Source organism: Eucalyptus grandis, chromosome 8 (genome assembly GCF_016545825.1).
Source record: "Eucalyptus grandis isolate ANBG69807.140 chromosome 8, ASM1654582v1, whole genome shotgun sequence".
Classification (NCBI taxonomy): Eukaryota; Viridiplantae; Streptophyta; class Magnoliopsida; order Myrtales; family Myrtaceae; genus Eucalyptus; species Eucalyptus grandis.
The window spans coordinates 24870928-24893126 of NC_052619.1; the positions used below are offsets into that span (position 1 = coordinate 24870928).

General features: G+C 39.1%; 2 protein-coding genes across 3 annotated transcripts; one reads left to right on the plus strand and one right to left on the minus strand.

Annotated features, from left to right (window-relative positions):
- The first annotated feature begins 8559 nt into the window (after positions 1 to 8559).
- Positions 8560 to 10148, plus strand: LOC104457286. The gene has a single exon (XM_039299520.1). The coding sequence runs from the start codon at positions 8719 to 8721 to the stop codon at positions 9922 to 9924; it is 1206 nt and encodes a 401-aa protein (XP_039155454.1). The 5' UTR covers positions 8560 to 8718; the 3' UTR covers positions 9925 to 10148.
- Positions 10149 to 14943: 4795 nt separating this feature from the next.
- Positions 14944 to 21398, minus strand: LOC104457106 (heterogeneous nuclear ribonucleoprotein A1-like 2). 2 transcript variants are annotated; one of them, XM_010072044.3, is made up of 14 exons: positions 21244 to 21398; positions 20917 to 21070; positions 20722 to 20811; positions 20111 to 20176; positions 19969 to 20034; positions 19726 to 19811; positions 19571 to 19616; positions 19284 to 19338; positions 17364 to 17440; positions 17082 to 17217; positions 16871 to 16998; positions 16686 to 16790; positions 15570 to 15710; positions 14944 to 15318 (listed from the first exon to the last, which is right to left on the minus strand). In XM_010072044.3, exons 2-14 carry the CDS (start codon positions 20932 to 20934, stop codon positions 15241 to 15243), a joined length of 1092 nt encoding a protein of 363 aa, XP_010070346.1. In that variant the 5' UTR covers positions 20935 to 21070; positions 21244 to 21398; the 3' UTR covers positions 14944 to 15240. The 2 variants fall into 2 exon arrangements, with proteins under 2 accessions (XP_010070346.1, XP_010070347.1); XM_010072045.3 differs by having other exon boundaries at positions 20917 to 21094; positions 21244 to 21363.
- Between the last annotated feature and the right edge of the window lie 801 nt (positions 21399 to 22199).

Sequence of the window (22199 nt, forward strand, 5' to 3'; positions counted from 1 at the left end):
TGAATTTGTTTTAATTTAGCATTATGTTCTCCTTAATTTTTGTTGTTAGTTTAGCTTTAATTATGTTCTAAATTTCTTTTGTTAGAGCTACAATGGATCTTAACCATGATTGATTGATTTTTAAGACTTATTCATGCAATATAATTATTTTCATTGTGGCGTTTTCTATCACGATCTTAATGCTTTTAGAAGTTTGGCCAACTTTAAAATGATTTTCGATGTATGCATGATACTAGGTGGAGATTGCATGCATGAGCACTAGTGATATTAAACCACAAATTAAATCTAGGTCAAGGTACACTGGGTTGTTTGTGTGGTTGCAATAACAGATCTAGATTTGGACTACTTAGATTGAATCCGAGAATTTCCACAGGAACTTAATGCTTTTAGGTAGTTTAAACTCACCTAAGGTTAGTGTGGGTTAACATACCTAATTAGGGATTATTAGACCGAGGTTAGCTTGTAATCTAACTTAAGGAAATTTCACCAACACAATTAAGAATTAATTTGTTGCATGACAAGTTAAGAGAATTAATCATGAGTGGTTAAATGAAGTTGGATGCTCTAACGCTTTGTGATATTGGTTAAAATTTTGAAATTTTCCTTGTTAATTTTTGGTTTTACTTTATATTAGGTTTACTTTGCAATTTTAATTAGCTTTTGAATCATTTAAGTTTCGGATCTCTTATATTTCAGTCCTGTAATTGATTTAATTCACTTTTTACTTACCTTTCTGACTTAGTTAGCTAAATTTTTGGATTTCCAGTAAATAATTGGATAATTAGAGATAATCATGGTGGGAACGATACTCACTCATCACTTTATTACTTATAGATATTGTGCACTTACAATTCATCTAAGACTTCAAGAGTGCGAAAAGTATACCTATCTCCTGTGGCCGTCTGGGAATGACCACTTCTGGTACTAATCTTTTCCCTTTTCTGTCTAATACTATCCATATGTGCAATCATTGTTGACAATATTGACGTTGCAAACTCTTGCCAATAGAGGTTTCGAATGCTTATTTGCCATCTGCAATATCACTCTAAATTAACATCTTGTAAGCCTGTATAAGAATGCTTAGTAATAATCTATTTCTTTTGGATTTGATGTTTTGATAAGCAGACCGCGTTCGTTTTGTCTCAATAGAGAAATTATAGTGGTTTAATAAAGATAGTCTTAGCTTGATAATATAGACAAAATTAAAGTCGACTTCTCTAATTTAATTTCTCTGTTTCTATGGCGGCAGAAAAGCTGTTCATAGCTGAGATGGAGAAAGTAGTGTTCAGAATGGTCTGCGAGAACTACGGTGTCAAGAAATGCTATGATCTTACATCGACTCGAGCACATACCTTCTTCGATTCTTGAAGTACAAGAAACCGGAAGGCGTCAAGGCTAGCGCGAACCCGACCGAGCACACGGACAAAAGCTTCTTGTCCTACTTGCACCAGAACAACATTAGGGGCTTGGAAGTGCGGACCGAAGATGGGGCGTGGTTCACTTTCGAACCCTCGGCTTCGAATTTCATGGTCATGGCCGGTGAAGATTGTGTCGTAAGTCGCTTATTTGCTCGTGAAAATTCTTCTTGGCACTAGTTCATTGTAGTCATTTCTTGTTTGATGTGGTTTGTTGCTGATCAGGCATGGAGCAATGGAAGGATCAAGGCTTTGTGACCACCGACTGGCGGTTAAAGAAGAGAGTAAACTGAGATACTCTCTTGGGACATTCTTGTATCTCACAGGGATGATCGAGACACCTGAGGAGTTCATCAACGAAGCACACCCTTGGCAATACAGGCCCTTCAATCACATCAATCTCCTTAGCCACTGAGACTCTAGCGACAACCGCATCATGGCCGAGAGCCTCATCAAGTCCAGCTGCGGAGTTCTGGCCAAGTAGCCCGCATGAATAATTCAGAATGAGTAGAGTATATGCCTCCTAATGTGAAATTAGATGAGGTCTGAGGAGATTGCAGTCTCCGTCTCTCAATCTTCTTTGTTCTTTTCTTCTAGAATAAAGAGGCATGCAAGGGTCTTTGCAATGTAGATGTTACATATGGCATATTTCGTGCAATGTAATTCATCCATGTTATGAAATTAGTGGAGTTTCCGTTGTTTTTTTCCAATAAGTGATTTGTTGTACTTGCTTCATGACAAATATCATCAGCTTATTTTTCACACACATAATGGTGGAGATGAACTCGGTCTATATCACCTTGGACACATGTTATTTTCATATAGCAAGTCCACCAATGCGGTGGACATCTGTCTGATGTAATGAAGTTCTAGAGCATTTCATCAAGTGATGGTGCGTGCGTGCCCGGGATGACAATTTCTATCTTGGTCCAGTAATATGTAGCCCACTAGAAAAAAGAAAATCAATTATACAGCAAAAGCAAAGAACACTTTGAATCTTTCTGAAAGCAAAAATGCCTGTAAAATTGCCGAGTATAGAAGACTTATGACTTGATTTATGAATCAAATTTTGTGACTCTTATCATAATTTTTTTTCGTTCAGAGCCGAAAAGCCATGACATTCCCTTGTTCGGTGAGTTTCCAATTAAGGTGATCAATAATGCCATGGAAAGAAAGTCTTGGACTTGGATCCCAAGTAATAATAGGTTTTGGAGGAGGACTTTCCTATTAAAAAATATAAATAAACAAAAAGAAAGAAAGAAGAATTAGAAGAAGGAAAAGAAGTATCTTTCATTACATAGGTACATAGACAAAAACTATGTACTTGTAGCCGGGAAACACGGGAGACAAACTCACCTCCAGAGTGGATCCCTCCAAAACAAGGTGCTCCGGAGGCTGATATAGGTGGACCTCACGTAACCTGAACAGTCGATGGAGCGATAGCCTGCGCATGTCGTAGCTCCTCTGGAACTCTCATCGAGGGGTTTGCGAACTCACCTCGCCTCTCCTTTGCAAATCAAGCTGAAACCCTAGCCATGGTGGACGCCCTCAAGTTTCTCTTTTCCAGAACAGCATTCAGCTTGAGTCCGACCGTTCGAGTTTTGATAAATTATTCGAAGTCCGCAGATGGGTTGGTGCAGGAAGAGCGCGCACCAATCTCCGAGGCCCGTGATCCGCCACTCCACTTCTCATATTTAATTTTAGCCCATGTAGTAGAGAGACTGATAGAATAATGGATTGGGTCTTCTAGGACTCGCTTCGTTATGATGGTCCACAAGTGCGCTTGATGTTTATGTTTGAGAAATAAAGGAAACGCGTTTGGCCTAAAAAAGAATTGATGCATCGAGAGGAATCGGTAGACGAAGTCTATCGCAAGCTTAACGTAGAAAAGTGATTTTCTTATTTCTAATGGATCAAACATGGTAAACATTCCAAGCTCACTCGAGTCTCAATAAAAGCAGACAATTTCCAACCTTCGAGGTGTTGTTCAGCCCAAACAAATTTCTCACTCCTAAGTATCTCAATTTGGTTTCTTCTTTTAACAATAAAAATCATTTTTCAAAATACAATTAGATATTAGAACTTGGACATGAAACCCCATTTTTGGGCATAGGGACGACAACCTCTACACCAGGTCCTTGACAGCCAGGCCCGAGTTCCTTGAGGCTAGGCCAATAAACCCCGCTGACCCTGTCCAAGTCCTTGTCTATTGTGCCTCAACACCCGACTTCCATGCCTGAATCACCAGTGCCCACCAAGTTCCCCCGAGGCTGAGCCCCAAGTTCCTGTCACTCGTGCCCAGGTTCCTAATGACTAAGCTCAAGGAAACCTAGCGCTTGGGCCCGAGGATCATAGCAGCCAATGCCTAGGTCCGTGAGGTCAGGGTCTAGTACCCGTTGTCCAAGCCAAGGTCCTTGGCACCAGGTTTGGGACCCAAACGGCAAGTTTGGGTTCCTCGGGGTGGCGAAGGCCTATGTGAAATGGACCTATTTTCAAATTATCGGCATGTAGATGTACAAAGTTCTAAATCCACTAATTCATGTATTTCCATTTCACTAAGCTTACTTTCATAGTTGTTTAGCTGTCTAATTCAGTACAGCCTTTCATGTCACTTCACGGCCCCTTCTTTAATCTTTCATCCTGCGATCGGATTGGATATAACACTACGGTCATCTATGATAGACGTTCTGTCTTCGCATTGGTTTGTCGCATTTGTAATGCAATCTTGGCGGGCAAATGCATATACTCTAGAAGGTTCCGTCTGACAATTGACCCGCTACTTCTTTTTTTCTCATGGTATTGCAATTTGACGCGTCACTTTTGCAATTTTGTCATAACACAGTTCACTTTTACGTAAATGTCTCGCACTTATCTTCCAAGATTGGTCGGCCGGAAAAAAAGTGCATGCCATTTTAGGCCGGATCCTTATATCACACAAAGAGTACATGTCTGTTTAGATTAAAATACAAGCGAGTTTTGCTTTATAAACCATGGAAGAAAATTTGCAATTCATTTTAAAATTTCAACCAAATAATGGAAAGTATCATCATTTTTCCGGTAAATAGCTTCTTAAAAGACATTTTTCAAATATGTCAGATTTTTCCATGAAAGAAATGAAGCATTCACGGGCACCATGTTATTCACTATGAAGCACCGACACTCTCCGGGAGTTTTCGTGTTATATCGGACATTCCGACACGTATCCAACACTCAGGCAATACATGTTATAAAATCTGACACGTAGTTAACTCTCCCGACACTTTTCGACACTTGAGTCTAGAATTTTGATACGCATATGGTCAATTTAAAAAAAAATAATAAATAATGAGAGAAAAGAAGAAAACTTAGTCTTTTTTCTCTTCCAACTCTTGCTTATCGCGACACACAATTCACACCCAAATTTGTTTTTTTCTCTTCTCTTCCAACACGCAAGTCCAAAATGTGGATTGCTTGTTTTATTCTCGAAATTTTAAGGATTATTGGAATGAAATTGAATTTGTCAAATTGAAATAATGAATGATACTAACAAATGATGGATTGATTTTTTAATATAAATTCATTCCAATCTCTTTATTATTATTTATTTATTTGTGAATTTGAATAAATTAATTTGATTAAAATAATGTATATATATAAATATATATTTAATATACAATATATGTTAACATTTTGAAATTCTCTATTTTTTTTTTTTTTTTAAATCGTGTTGATATATTGTGTCATATCATATTATATTACGTGTCAATATCAATATTATTTAAATTATTTTTTCACGGGAATAGGTCAAATCGGTGCATCGAGAAGGGCCAGCACACAAATTCCACTTCAGAACTGGCCATGGCCGGCCTTTGACAACGCATCTCTTTTACATCAAATCCAACATTTTTCTATTCTTTAATCTTTCATGGGTTCTGGTGCGATGCATAAATTCTGGCTTTGTATTTATAATAAGTCGCTATCGCTTTCAGAAACGGGATCTATTCAACAACAACGAGGGGCAGCTCTCAAAAGGAAACGAGCTTTCCATTCCGGCAACCGTTCTGATGCTTCCAAAAAGCGGACATGGTCAAAAACACAGCACTTTTCTCTTGATTCTTATTGATGCGGACGGTGATAAGGCAGCTGTCTCATATCTGCTCCAGTGGTGTAGAGAGACTTCTTTGATTTCTGTCGGAGACCTAACATGGGATACACCACTACATAGCTTGTAAATGTCCCTGAGAACATTCACTAGAAAGTTAGAAACAGGTAAAGAACAAGGTAAATATGTTTCCAAGTGTTTAAGCCCCACTTCTAAGTGATGCAAGAGACTTCAATGCCTTTAAGCTCATAAATGATATGCTTCTAAGCACCACTAAAAGAGTCAGTAGATGCATTTTACCACAGTAGTGTCACGAGCAACGCTATTCCTATGTCCTGAATGGCCAATTTTTATGGAGCAATTATGTTTAAGATTAGATGTTATATTTTTCTTCATCTACCTCCGATAAAATCTTGAATGGTGGGTTCCCAACTTATATGAACATCACCCGCATGCAAACTTAATTTACTCATAATGAGGCTGGTTGAAATTCATTCGATTAGTGATTGAGAAGAGCAAAACCCTAAATTAGTTTGCAAAACACTATCATAGGAAAGTAGTAAGATCATAATGCAACATATTGCTATCCCAAAAAAGGAATATAATTAAGCCACTTGACAAAAACAAGAAATCGTAATTGGATGTATGGCATGTGCGCGTTAAAGACTCGTGTAATTTAACAGCCCAACGTTCTCTTCTTCGTTCCAAAGCATGTAGACACAAAACTTCATCATTCCAGGCATGTTGCTTTGTAATATCTTTGGTTCTTGGGAGTGCTAAAACCCAGAACGATGGAGCAATGTCCTAATCCCAAGGGACATCCCTCGTTCCTAATCCTTTCGTGATGACCAATGATTAGTTGGCAACTTTCATTAGCGGAGCCGACCCCTCCTTTTTCCTTAAAATATACACAACAATTGAGAAAGAGGGAGAGAGAGGTTAACGTTATTAGCCTACAACTAGGGGCAATGATCCATGTCTGCCCTAGCCTTTTCATTTCCTCCCATTCAACGTTTGATGATTGCAAAATGAGCTTTTAACTGAGATGGAAAAAGGTAAAGAAAATCAAAAGTTAAACAGTACTAACTTTGGACCAATTGAGACTGATCAGGAATAATTTCAACGAACAAAGACAAGAGTCAGTTCACTTGACCGTGCTCCTTTCCCCATCAAATCCGATGGATAGAGCCGTTGCTTAAAGAATCACAGCCCCAACTGAAGAGAATTCGTCTATTTATTTTCCCAAGAAAGCAAGCTGGACAATGCCTCAAGTTCGGATCCTAGATTCGCACATCAAATTGACAATTCATCTAGAATTGACACACCAATAAATCACAAATTGGCAATCCAAATTCACTTAGCCGCCGCGCCGCCTCTTTAGCTGTTTAACACCACATCACTTTTGCAATATGGGATTCTTTCATCTAACACTCTTACGCATGCCCCTTAATATAGTGGCTAAATGAGGTGATGACTTCAAAGGTGGAAGGCCTTCTCGACTAATAATAACTTCTCAAGCATATGCTCATTTGATTATATTTTGAGAAAGCTTAATCTTCCAACTCACAAAACATATATTAAAAGCCAACACTCAAGAAAATGTAAAGATTTGATATCTAGAATCAAAAGCGCACATGAGGGCATTAAATTTTCTACACTAATATTAGGTATCCAAACCTTTTAAAGCATCTGGCCACACCAATCGCATGATAAGTCCCCTCATCCCCATCCTAATCATCCTCCATCACAATCCCATTGTTGTTAAATATTTACAAGGGCAAGAGATCTCGGCAGTTTTCCAAACAATCGTGTGCACTAAACTAACGAATTGGGTACGAGGTGATGAACTTAAGGACTTTAAATTAGTCAAAGTTATGAAATTTCTCCACATGAGGTAGCTAATGTTGACGACATTTGCGAACCAGAAGTTTGCTAACATGTGTCATATTCGTGACATCATGGAGGACAAGACCGCACTTGATGGTATTTGAATAGTATATCTTCCCAAAAGATGATGTACTAACATACAAGAAGCTATTTCTTCCTCATTCTTCTCCTTGATTCCACGGCTCCTTTATAGTGGGGGATTATGCCATCCAGGATTCCAGACACAGATCGACATCTCCTTGTGATCGTGCAAAGCTGGGTACTCCAAAAGCCATATCATGTAATCTAGGAGGATTTTGACCAGTAATTTAAGGAAAAGTACATGGAAACCCTTTTCCTTGGCGTTGGATCTCAAGCTTACTCAAAGAATCTATGTAACAGAGACTTTTTTCTGAGTTGCCTCTATACTTGACACCTAGGATTGTGTAATGTTGGAACTGGCTTATTCTCATTGCAAAGAAATTGACGTGATGCTTCTTCTACTTTATTTATTTTCTTAGAGTTAGTATATCATATAAGCACGCAATGCTTAAATCTCTTAACGCTTTTATTAATATAATGTGTAGATTACAAAATGAACACTTAAAAATTTTCATGCATCGTGTGGTTAACTTCTACTAATGATTTGGTAGGAAATTCGTTTGTTATTGATCTATTAGTGTGCCTTAATTTATAATTTTTTTTTTTTGTCGAACCTTTGGTTTATAACTTAGCAAACTGATAAATCGAACCAAATTAATGAGTATAATAGATAAATCTTTTTCATTATATTTAATAAAATTTATAGTTTAACCTTACCGAGCGAATTCTTCCTATCAAAGATTGCTTTATATTATGGAACCAAAGATTCATTCTTCTTTCGACATTATCAATTCATCATTAATATCTAATAATGTATGCGAACGAAATTTTCGTGATCTTTAGTGTTTTGATGTGACGTGAACGGTATAAAATCGAATCAAATCAATAACAAATCCGAATTATTAGTTTGAGCCTAGTCACAATTTTACTAATTAGGGATTGGGTTCAGACTTTCCCAAATCGACAAGTACGGATTTGGATTGAAAATTACCTCTTAACACAAATCATGAACACCGTCGTCTCCCCCTCTCTCTCTCTCTCATCTCTGCTATAAATATCCATCTCCATATCGCTTTCTCTCTCTAAGCTCTCTGCATTCCCAACTCTGAACGTTTCTCCACTTCACGTCGAAGTCTCTCTCTCTCTCTCTCTCTCTACAGACACACGCACATGAACGCTGCAGCAGCCAACGACCAACGGCGACAAGGGAAGTGAGATCAGCCGACCTCCTCTGCTTCTCCGAAACGCCCGACAATGGTCGACGTGGACCGGCGCATCACCGGCATAACCCCGGCCCACGTTGCCGGCCTCCGCCGCCTCTCCGCCCGCGCGGCCGCCGCCCCTTCCGCCGCGGCCTCCCGGAACGGCCTCCTCTCCTTCTCCTCCCTCTCCGACCAGGCCATGACCCACCTCCGCAGCTCCGGCGTCCAGGTCCAGCCCGGCCTGTCCGAGGCCGACTTCGCGCGCGCCGAGGCGGAGTTCGGCTTCTCCTTCCCTCCCGACCTCCGCGCCGTCCTCTCCGCCGGCCTCCCCGTCGGCCCCGGCTTCCCCAACTGGCGCGCCGCCGCCGGCCCGGCCCGCCTCCACCTCCGCGCCTCCCTCGACCTCCCCACCGCCTCCGTCTCCCTCCAGGTGGCCCGCAACGCGTTCTGGCCCAAATGCTGGGGCCCGAAGCCGCCCGACCCGGAGAAGTCCCTCCGGGTCGCGAGGAACGCCCTCAAGAAAGCTCCGATCTTGATACCGATCTTCAGCCATTGCTACATCCCTTCCGCTCCGTCGCTCGCCGGGAACCCCATCTTCTTCGTCGACGAGCATCGGGTCTTCTGCTGCGGCTCGGACCTCTCCGATTTCTTCCACCGCGAGTCACTCTTCCGGAGCTCTGACTACGAACACGAAGAAGAAGCAGCTCTCCAGAGGCAGAGGTCTCTCGGGGCGAGGCGAAGCGTGGACGGCCGCGGCGGCGGAGCGGGGAGGTCGACGAGGTGGGTCGAGTTCTGGAGCGACGCCGCCTTCGACCGCCGCCGGAGAATCTCCTCGTCCTCGTCCTCCTCGTCGCAGTCGTCCTCCTCGTCGCCGGAGAGGTTCTTCGACTTGCCAGCGGATACCCGGCACCCCAAATGGGTCGACGAGTACATGGAGCGGATCGGGTCGGTGTTGAGGGGCGGCGGGTGGAGCGAATCGGACGTGTCGGAGATGCTGGAGGTCTCGGCGTCCGCCGACGACGTCTTCAGTGGCGGGACGGCGTTCGCGGTGGACCGCCAGGCGGTGCTCGACTCCCTGCTCCTGAAAGCGGATCGGTTCTCGGACCGGCTCCGGAAGGCGGGCTGGAGCTCCGAGGACGTGGCGGACGCGTTCTTCGGGTTCGACTTTCGACCGGGGAAGGAGAAGAGACCGGCCAGGAAGCTGGCGCCGAAGCTCGTGGAGCGGCTCGGGCGACTGGCCGAGTCGGTTTCCCAGTAGCTGGCGGTGGATGGCAGAGAGAAGCAAGAGATTATTCCTCTTTTTTTATTCTTTTATCTTTTTTATTCTTCTTTTTGTCCTTCTTTTTGACCTTTTTTTGACATTTTGATGCCTCGATTGCGTCATGTTGTGGAGACACAAGGCTTTGTCAAAGTGAGTGCTGATTACACGATTTGTTCATACACTATTATCGATGATTAAAGACATTGAACCATGTTCTTCCCCCCTCTTGAATTATAAATATATTGTTTAGATTTTTTTGGGATTAGCTGATTTCGGCGTGAATAGTGCACCCAAGTTTTGTTTTAAATAACTGATGAAGTCTTGGAGTACTAGATTGATAGATGGTGAAAGAACAAGCACAGGTCAATCCTCGAAATCTTCGCATGAACAAGTGAGGTGGGATACTTGACTTTAAGTCCTTTTCTCTCTCTCCCTTTTGGTACTAGTTTATTTTAAGAGTCCACTTATTTCATGTAAAATAAATCATTTAGAAAATATTTTTCAAAAAATGATTGCTTGTATTTCTAATTAAAATTATAAAAAATTTCATTGACTAATTATTTTAAGTATTATAATTGATTATTCATTTTTTATGAAACAAACGGACTCTTAATATTTGATTAAACATAGAAATTTCCAGATTAATGAATAATACACGTAAAATGCTGTAAAACAGCCACTATGTGTTAAATTTTTTATATTTAAATTGCTTTTTATATATTCTGAATTTCGAAAGGAATTGAATTTATTTGATAGAATATTATCTATATCACGAAGCAGGACTAGACAAAAAAGGTAAATGAATATGTACGGCTCACCTTTTGTTTGGACATGCAAAAAGCCTTAAGAAAAGCAAAGGTCAAGAAAGAAGGGAGATGGGGGAAATAAAAATTTTCTTGGGAAGTCATATGGGAAAAATAAAGTGAAGAATCTATAATGCTTTTGCACTCTATACAGTAAGCAGGTCGTACCACAATCATGACCCTCTTCATATGTCGATGCATGGTCCTTTATTTTTTTGATCAGGAGAACATATTGCTCTGGTAATCAGCCTGGGAAAAAGAAATTTGTTTAATTGAAATTAGTGTTGAGTTATGCACTAAGTGCATAATCATGACAGATTATATATAAAGAAAAAAACCATTTTTTAAGGAAGTCAATGATAAATTAATGGATTAATATCACAAATAATCTCAAATTGATACATCCATGCTCCTATCATATTTATCGCAAATTAATCCTACCTTTTGGTAGTGGCTATTGCCATGAGTAGGTGAGGACTCGCTTGCCGTCGCTACTCATGGTGAGGGCCACTTCCCATCGCCGCCCCAATGCTAGGCCATATGGAATAGTGCTACCAGCCCCTCCTGCACCTCCACCATGTAATTACCCTTAAATTAATAAGCCAAAACATTATTTTGTCTAACTTTTATGTTTCCAAAATTACTCTTCCAATTAACAGCACCTACTCATAGGGTAACACCTGATTTCCTTCTATGTATAATCACTCTAATTAAGCATTTTCGTTCTGTGTAATCTATTTACACGAATGTATGGTGCCAGCCTAAACCCTAGCCTTTTTTTAGGGCAGCACTATTTCTACTTTTTATATGACTAAACTCACCCCCAATTTTCGCTAAAAAGACAAAATTGCTTTCAATCATTCATTTGCAATTTGAAATGGTGGCCCGCCTTCTTTTTGTTTATTTATTTCTATTTCTATTTAGGATCTAGTTATCATAATTAAGCATTTCATATGTTTTGTTTTTATTGTTTATGGGTATCACATGTATTTTAAAGGCACTATGTTTCTTTTTCTCTTTTTAGATTTTACTTCCTTAGAAATAAGTTTGTCAAAAAGAAATTTCCAAGAAAATACATATCAAGTCTCTTAATTTGCTATATCAAATAATTTATCACTTTTTTCCTTACTATTGGTGATATATCTGTTTACAAAGAATGTAAAGACATTATAGGAGTATTTAGAATCACTCTAAATTATTAGCATGACAAAGTTAAGTATAATAAATTGGGTTAATAGTACAAAAAGAACCCCAAACTAGTACATTTGGGAAAAATTCATCAAAAATTGAAGTTTTTATCATTAAAAATCTCAAACAAGTATACTTATAATAAATTTATCTTTCATTATCTTCTGTTAAATTTTACTATTAAATTACCAAGTTGAATGATATGACAGTTGATGAGTGTATCAATTTGGGATTTTACCTTCTATTTATTCCAATTTGTGAAATCTAATTTAACAAAAAATAATTAGGGGTAAATTTGTCATAAATATACTAGTTTGAGGTTTTGGTGATAAAAAATTAGTTAAGAGTAAATTTATTACATGCTTACCAATTTAAGGTCTTTCATAGTATTAATCCAAAATTATGTAATATGACACAAAATGGTTGTAGCTTTTAGTTTTATGTACTATAATGCAAGTGTCACGAGTACGGGAGGATCACAAGTACGGGAGGATTCACGAACCGTGATACTAGCATAACATTGAAATATCTATGAATTTATATATGTATGACTTAACTATAAAATTTATAGGCATATAAGTTTACATTTGTTAGAAAGTTTGACAGAAAAACTTAAAACTATTAAGTGAACAATGATTGCATAAATATAAAGGGCATGTAATAACAATTGCCCGATGACATAGATAATATTTTAACATATCTCTCAAAGGCTTTTGGATTAACGTGTATCCTTTGGTACACACGTTTAATCAAGGAAAAACTATTATTTTCAATCCAGCCATTGTCTTTCTCGAGTATAAATATACTTCTGAGACAGGACTATTTTCTGTTTTGTCCAGTGTGGCTAGTAATATCTTTCCGCCAAACCGGAATAGTGGTACTGTTGACTTGGAGGGAAAAAAGGAAGGAGCAAGTCTCTTCTTTTGAGAGGCCAGTTTAGAATGTGGGAGACCAGGAAAGAAAGGGAGATGCTCTTTTTCCTAGAAAATTGGGAAAAGATGGGGGGATATTTTCCAGGAGAAATCTGACAGAAGGAGCTCCCTAACTTTGCCAGGTGACAGTACAAGGAGGGACGGTGTAGCTACTGTTCGTGGGGTCCGAGAAAGAAGAAGACAGGAGGAGGAAAGGGGACCACCTTAGCACCTCGGTTGGGTTCAACGTTTCCCCTTCGTAAAGATCCATCTCTCAATCTTGAAATAACACGTGCATGAACAAGATTTACAGGTTTCGTCTGTATGTGGACATTGTTCTTGTTCATGCAATTTCGATTTTCTAGTAGATGCCACGTGAAGGGAGACACACCCTACTGTTGGTGGGTTCGTTTCGGGTTTCAAATTGATTTTGAATTTTGGGTTTCAAATTGATTTTGAAATTGGGTTTGCTGTGATTTGAATTCTCTCAGATATTGTTATGGATTCCGATGGATTAGACTTCTGTATATGTTTTGTCCAAAAGTGAGTAGTATCGAATAAGATTGTGAGAGTCACTACGATGAATCAGTTCAAGCTTCAAGCATATTGTGGCCCCTCATACTTGTTCATAACTTCGAAGGAAAAAAGGACGGTTTTTGGTTGGAGCCATTTCAATCCAGATATTTTCAGCTATGACTAGATGTAAGGAGCAATATTGAAAGAAGTTCCTAAATTAGCAAATATGCATTTTTCTTTTTCCTTTTCTTTTCTTTTTTTTCGGTACAGTAAAAGAAAACAATAACTAGTATGCTAACTCGCCTCACTGAAGTCCTGATCATTCGCTCCGACCCCTTGAGAACCGACGAGTATCTTGCAATCTATATTATCCCTAACGTTACACTTTACAATCGTCACCTCCATGTAAGTATGAAAATAAGAGATGGTTTATAGGTAAAGGCCTAGTCAAGCTCATCCTTCAGTGCCCATATTGTTGTAACTGCGAATTTCTAAGTTATCCCTATGTGTCTCTCCAAACTCGCTATCCATCTCCCGTGACGACATTGATCAGACGTACCAGGACCGGCTAATCTCCGATTTCTAGAAGCTGAACCATGAGTTTTTTTATTACCATGTGTAGTTCATAAATGACAACGGAGCCCTAGGTGAAGTCCTTTTCGGATAACAAACAACACCTAATATCTTGTCTACTTTGTTGAGAACACTAACTACAAGGGTAATGGTACTTCAGATCTCAAACATGATACAAGGGAGCTATGTAGCACGGACACTCTCCGGAAACCTTCGTGTCGTGTCCGACACGCTCCGACACGTGGTCAACTCTTTCGACACGCTGGTCCAACACGCGAGTCCGTAGGCAATGACTTCCGACCATAATTCCGACACGCACGGGTCAATTTTAAAAATTTCTAATACTTGAGGGGTCAAAATATAAATATACATAAAAGAAGTAATAAAAGAAGTAATAAAATTGCTATAAATATACACACTCACGAGTCAATTTTTTTTTTTCAGTTTTGTTTTTTATAATTTTTTAGTTTTTTTAAAGTCTTTTACTATGAAAGAAGTAATAAAAATGCCATATATGATAAATAAATAAATTTAAAAATATCATCAACATTTTTTTTAAATAATATTTTTTTCCTCTAAGTTTTATGTATTATTGTAACAAATTAAAATAATGAATGATATTATTCAATATTTTTCGTGTAAATTAATTCTAGGCTATTTTTATTATTATAAAAATAAATAATATATAACGTGTCGGAACGTGTCGAAATTCTCTATTTTTAAAAAATTGTCGTGTTGCGTGTACATGTCGGTGCTACATAGCAAGGGAGCACACACCAAAACATCACATGCATAAGCGAATGCAATGCCTTCCCTATGCACCGTTGAACAACCAAATTCAAACGGAAAACGCCATTATGAGTCATGAAATGTATAATTTCTCCCGTTCTGTTCCGATAAATTTCTCAAAATGTGTACCTCCCGATTGTCAAATTGTTGAGTTAATCATATATATACCTTCTACTTTTGGTAATGTCCTCAGGGCAGTTGAGAACAAGATCCTTACCAAATTTCGGACCAGCAATAATGTGAACATCCAAACTTAGGGGCACATCCTTTTTTCACTACAGATTTGTGCAGACTGTACTGCAATGATCAACTAGATAAGTCAGGTAATTAACATTGTCACACTTCAAAAACGAGTCGTACAAACTGTAGCGGTGTAATAATACCATAATGCTAATTAGACATTCTGTTTCTACCTGATGACAATCTTATCTGTCCAAAAGCTCTCAGAAACAAGTAACCACGACATTCCGCATGCACGGCATGTCATTGTCATTTTGACCCCCAAGCACATAATACCAAAGCCCCCTGAAGCCCTAGTATGGTCTGTACCTCATATCCGCTCTTGAAGGTCTCCCTCCACCAAGTCCATAGCCGCCCCACTGCATTAAAGACTGTAAAGCAGGTTAAATTACACGAATACATCTCTTCTCAAAAATATTTCATCACATGATTAAAGCTTAAAAAAATAGTCATTTGCAGAAGACAAATAGGAATCAGTGAACACATTAAAATCACTACTTTCTTCCCTTTCAGATGCACGGCAGAAACAAAACCAAAAGAAAAAAGAAAAAGAATTAAGCAAAAGTGGCACAACAAACAGGAAAAGCCCTGGATTGAGTTATGCAAAAGAGTTAATACTTACATCATTGAAATCAAAGCTTCCATACATCCTGCCATAAGGGCGCATGGGACCTCCATAGCCCCCAAAGGGCTCTGCACTACCCATCATAAAGCTTCCACTGGGGCCAGCATCATCAAGAGGTGTTGCCGAATCAATTGCAACCTAAATAGCAAGTGTGCGAAAAGAACTCCGTTATTAACTTATCAATGATATATGAAAGAATAGGCCAACTAATAGCAGTATTGGAATTCAAGCATTCTGAAAAAGAGGAATTTTTTTTTTTTTTTTTTTTTTTAGCATGGAAAAGGAATATAGTGTCACTATAGGAAACTCTTCGGGGCCAATTGATGATTAATGTGTCTCTCCAAAGATCATTTCCAAAAGCACAAGGTTGCAACTGCTTGCACAACAAAGATAATTGAATAAAGAAGATGCTCCACATATTAGTGTTTGTATGCAATTGTTAGATTTGTCCAACCTCACCAAGTCCTATGAAAAATCATACACAGCTAATAACATAACAAAAGACTAACTATTCTTCACACAAACATGGATTACAAAGTTTCAAGCACATATAAGCATTTTGAAAGAAAAATCCAGAAGCTTGACGCCAGGGAAAATATAAGAATCCAACAATTCATGTCCCTATAACAATAGTCCACACCACTTACGAAATTTAAATCAGACTTAGGTGAGTTTCTTTTACAATCAGTAATCACAACCTGACCTCTGTAGCTGGCAACAAAATTACTACCTCTCCCTCATGCATCACCCTGTCTAGAATTTTAGTACCAAGTTATGGAGATCAAAGACAAATGCATCAGACTAGAAAGATTCTTTTTAATAAGTCAATCAGACTAGAAGAATTCCCATGACAGTAAGGCTGATCCATCTCTCCACACAATCTTGATGCTTTGTTTAGGAGAAGGGAGAAGAAAATCATGGGTGGCTGAAGAAGATTTTGCACTTACCCTCAAATTCATTCTCGCATAATTTTCCACTCCTCACCTCTTATTTTCTCTCTCCCCCCTCCCTCCAAGCAAAGCCTAATAGTACATCCCATAATGTCTAATACAAGAATCATTAGATGAAATACATGAACTATGTTTATGACACTAATAGATCCATTTTCCATACCTGCTGTCCACAGATCTCATGAGGCCTCCGAGAGACGCGCTCGGCTACACCATCCTCAGCAAACGTAACAAAACCAAAGCCTCTATGGCCAGATCTCTTTGGATCCTGAATGAAGCCATTACTATTATCGTTAGATTACAATTTGAGTTCACAGTTTTAACCTTATTTTTTAATTAGCTGCTCACTTTAGGAACATAAACGTCCGCAATACGGCCAAATCTCCCAAAATGTTGGCGGAGATCATCGGCAGTTGCCTCTTGCGGGAGCCTGCCAACAAAAATCTTTCTCCCCAGACCTCGCACAGGTTCCCCTCCTAGTCCGAAATCATAACCAAACAGAGTTATGAATGCCTCCATAAGCAAGTAATATACATGGTAATAATTTGAAATAGCTTACTTCCATAAAGTGAGCCCGAATGGTCATACAAGGTAGGAGCACCAACGGCTGCGTATCTAGTTGCAGCAGAAATGTAAGCATTATACGCACCGTATCCACCCTGTGCATTTCTGCCAATTGGTTTGAAATCCTCCTCCTGAGAGTACATTTTGTAAATGGAGTAAAAATCTCGTGCTCATACATCTGTATCTTATGTGACTCTAGATAATATATTTAGACCCAATTCTTGAAAATAAAAGAAAAAGGAAATTTCAAACTACAAACTCATGATAAAGAACTTGCCCTTGGTGTTGCTCGGTCAACAACTACTGCAGAACCTCCCAGCTCATGTGTATCATCCATCAAGTTGTCCACAGAGTCTGTACAATCAAAAGCAGATCGACTTCTATGATCTCCATATTACTATAGTCAGTACAAAAGCACCCAAAATACAAAGTACTAAAGGTAAACACAATAAATATAATCAAATGGATCAGCTAGACGATACACATTGCCCTATCCATCTGGCATCAAAGAAAAAAAGACATCCATAAGAAGATTAATGAACATAAATTGCTGAGAGGACAAATGAATAGTAGTACACAGGAAGCAAAAGGGAAAAATATAGGCTCTAGGAATGCATCAACTGGATTCTTTCGGGTCTCAAATGTCAACTATCCAAAGCAAAAGAGGACAAATGTAAAGTAACACTCAACATTTAAGGTGACAACAGAGATTCAGGATGGGTTCGCACGAGCACTACCATGGATATTACATAACTCAAAGGTTAGATTATCTTTTTATATCTCTACATTTGATTGACTGAAATTTGTACTTTCCTTTTGTGAAGTGTTATCCCACATCACTTGTTCAGAGGATTTCTCTTGGCCTTACATGCACGTGATCTTCCTCCACCTAAGTTTGATTTTCTAGCGTATTATCAAAAGCAAGTTCCAATCCATCATGCCCCATTTACTCTTTTGCTTGCAGTTCCACATTCTTTGGTTCCACATGTGCTCTTCACATGACTTTAGTTCACTTTGCAAGTAAGCAAGGGTGTTTAAATGTTATGCCACATCACTTGTCTAAGGGGTTCATCGTGGCATCATTAGTATATAGTATCCCTTTATCTAACAATTTAAGCTTTTGGATTTGACTTTTCGCACTGTTTGTAGCAACTTTGGCTGTCAAGCTAGGAACCGGAATGGTTTAAGTATGATACCCTCAATCCCACATGAAACATAGTGAGAGATTATGAAAAAGCACACAATATTTCTAGATATTTGACATATGGTAATCATTGCACAAAGAAATAGTTTTTCATTGAAGAGAATCACATGGCGATTTTTCAAGTGATCAATAACTAACTTCAAGAAAGAAGTTCCAAGGACATCCATTGTGTCGGCTCCGAAGTAATACACAGGCTATTGTCGAAAAATGAGCTATTACTGTTTCTTGAAAACATATTATGAGAAACACAGGAAAAGCCACAGAGAACATCTTGAATCCCAGTGCAGCCACAACTCGCTATGTTCATTTCCTAACTTTATTGATTCTACAACCCTCAAGAAATGGATAGCACTAAACATTGTATGATCTTCTTTTGCAGACTCACTCAGGTGATGACGATGATCAAAATTTTAACAAGAATGCATTACCTTGCTTTTTTCTCCTAAAATAAATTCACTTTGCTACTTTACAGCTATTACAGACGCACATTAACTTCATGCAAAATTGATTCACTGAAATCAGTTCAGCAGACAAAATACAGAAAAACATGCTTTTTAAAGGGGGAACAAACATAATCTAATATAGAGTTCCCAAAGAACAGCCTCCTTTTTTCATGATATTTTTCTCTTCTTCATGCTCTCCATTGATATTCAACATTCTAAATCTTAAACAAGCTACACTCTGCCATCCTCAATCTCTCTCTTATACACCTTGTGATTCTAGATGGGCAAGATACGTGCAAGAAAGATTGCTGTTTTCCAAATATGGAATTATATGTACTCCAGCTGGCAGTATGCGCAATTTGCACAATACAGAAACTCTATCGTATAAAGTGCATGAGAAACACATCACTTAAGTATCAGCCCTTACAATCAGCACATACACCTTCCAAATAATCCTCTTCTAAAAATTTTATCCAATAGCACCACATCAAGAAAGCATGATACTAGAATAACCACATGTAAGTAAAAGGCTTATGTAACATGATCTCACCTGCACTTGCATAAGTAATAAAACCAATTCCACGATGTGCCTTTGTGGCGTGATCCTGCAAAAGATTGATAGAGACCAGTGTATAGTAGTTGTCACCTAATAAGCTGTGTTAATTTCAGAAAAAGCTGAGCTGCATGATAAGGCAAAGTAACAGATGCACAGGCGCACACTCGTGTTCACACACGAGAAAATAGGAGCAGATAGCACACCAGAGCAAGCACATGGGGGAGAGAGGGAGGGAGAGGGGGAGAGAGAGAGAGAGAGAAGGAGGGGGGGAGAGAGAGTACCTTGGGCATAAATAAATCCGTTATCTCACCATATTTCTCAAAGTGGCTGCACATTCAAAAGAAGTTATTTTTTTCGCCATATCTAGCTTGTCCATTTTGATCAATGAATTCGGCATAAAAGTGAAGAAATGAATGTTCCAGGAAAGGTTAGGTACCTCCTAAAGGTTGCTTCAGTAACAGATGGTGGGATCCTAGCTACAAATATCCGAGTAGCTTTCCTAGGAGGTGCTCTCATCTCCTCCTGCATGAGGAAAAGGAACTTATGATAACAAGGTAAACTTTAAAGGTTAAAACTGACTCAGATTAATTAACTATAATCTTGCAGAACAAGAGCCACTCTATGGAGACAAAGAAAAACTATTAAATGTAACAAACAGTAACAAAGAGTAAAAGAAAACCTTTGGTGTAGCTACTTTCACTTCTAGTATTCTGTTTCCTAGAAAATGCTCGCCTGACAGTGCACTCTGCAGATGTCAACCAGAGCTCATCAAATGCATGTAGCTGCTTTCTGGAACATATGCTCATTCGGAAAACACTTACTTTAGCATCTTCCTCTGTTGCGAATGTTACATACCCAAAACCACGAGATCTGCCCGTTGACCGCTCCTGGAGAATCATGGAAACAAAAATTCTTTCAACTAGCATTTACATAAGAAGAGAAAAGGTGAAACAATCCTATGATAAGTGCGAAACCAGCGGGCACTGCCAGTGGAACGCTCACCAAATTTTGCATTATGCTATAGAAATGGATAAGGAAAAAACAAAGAGAAAGACAGCTTTGAGTCGAGTCAACTTGGTCTGAAATCCTACAAAGTTTGAGCTATCATCAATCTTCTATTGACCTCTCAAAGGCCATGCTCAACCTCATTGTCATCAACAGTTAAAGGAAAAAGAAATTGTTGTGGCAACTTAAACAAGAAAAATAGGATGGAGTTCCATCAGAAAGGATAACCCAACCACCAAACCCATTAAAACAAAAAGATGGAAGTGCAATTCAAACTAAGATTTTACATCAAATCACATCATGTAACAAATAGGAGAAAGAGAGAATCCTAATTGAACCATTTAACAAAGAAACTATCCAACTCTTCCCTTTTAAACAAAACAAGAAACACCCAGGTATCCATCACAAGAGGGAAGCAAGGACAAACCTTCATCACAACACAATCCTCCAATTCCCCAAACTTGCTCATATATTCTCTCAATCCGTCGGTGTCGACCTCCCACGGGATACCCAAAACCTAAAATTGCAATGCCAATAATTAAGATCAAATACCATCAAAATAAGCTAGCAGCAATAAAAAAAAACAGAAAAAAAAAAAAAAAAAAAAACATGAAATGCTCACCACAAGTTTTCGCTCCATGATGGGTACCGAACAAGAAGCAGGGCCGCAGCAAGAACGGGATACACAAACCCTAAGACTAACCTCGCCCTCGTCTCGGCCCTCACAGGACACACTCTTCTACACCTCTCCTCCTCACACTCGACATCCAAATCGCCTGCACGTAAAGACCACAGCACCTCTTTCTCACACACAAACATCGTCAACATCATCATCGTCATCATCGAATACCCAGAAAAGCTCATGGATTTCTCCAATTTTTCAACGACAAGGTACCAAGATCGGCAACGAAAGGAAAGGAAAAAAGAAGAAGCCACGCGCTCAACTGACCTCGGATCTGATTCAAATTCTCAAGAACCTAAAAAACCCAGATGGCTCTCTCGCGAATTCTCTCCTCTTCTCTCCCTCCCTCGCTCGCTCGCCAGGAACAGCAGTCCCACGTAATCCGCACCTTTCAGCTCCTGATGGAGCTCCTCATCAAGGAGGGCCTACGGCCTACCGTTGGGCTCTAAGCCCAACATGGTCTGGGCTTTGGGGAATGGTGGTTCCCATTGAAGGCATTTGTTCCGATGAAGGAAATGGAGTGATCGAGGTGATCGGTTCCCGATCCGATCCAATTCCAAAGTGAAACCGAAAATTAGATAGAGAGAACCGGTTCTCAAAAATTGGAACTGGGGATCAAACCAATTGGTCCTAGGGACCATCGGTCTGATCCGATTCCGGTTCAAATCTAATGGAATTAATCACTTATTTTTTCATACTACTTTTTTTTTTCATTATTTTTTTCCACAACTTTAAACCTAACCAAGATAGTGTTTAGTCATATTTTACTATTTTTTGAATAAACAATAAAATAAAAATATATATTTAGTTAGTTTGGTTATCGATTCCAAGGGAATAGAATTGCCCAAAGACTGGTTCCACTTTTACAAATTGGGAACTAGACCAATACTCCTGGAAATAGGACTAAATTGGCTAGTTTGGTATGATCCGGCAGTTCCCAATTCAAACATTCCGTTTTGCACACTCCTAATCACATCCCTAATACGTAAAAAGACCATTTACATTTCGCGAGCAATTTTTCTCCTGATGGTGTTGGCACGTTTTTGGACGTGTGATTCCCCAAATCCCATGTTCATGTTGATTATTTTCTCACTCATTCTTAAGAGTTGGGTAGTTATGACTCTTTGGGCCCGTTTAGTTCAACTTTTGAAAAATGGCTTTGCATTTCCCCAAGTAACTTTGAATGAATGGACATTTTGTGAATGCAAGTGTGTTTGGAAATC

What these genes read in the sequence shown, in the direction of transcription:
- LOC104457106 (XM_010072044.3), bottom strand. An exon ending in TGAAAGTAGCTACACCAAAG is followed by an intron (nt 19,812 to 19,968) that starts GTTTTCTTTTAC and finishes TTCCTCATGCAG; the next exon opens with GAGGAGATGAGAGCACCTCC. An exon ending in GAAGCTTTGATTTCAATGAT is followed by an intron (nt 15,319 to 15,569) that starts GTAAGTATTAAC and finishes CCTGCTTTACAG; the next exon opens with TCTTTAATGCAGTGGGGCGG.
- LOC104457286 (XM_039299520.1), top strand. Translation starts at nt 8,719, where the DNA reads ATGGTCGACGTGGACCGGCGCATCACCGGCATAACCCCGGCCCACGTT.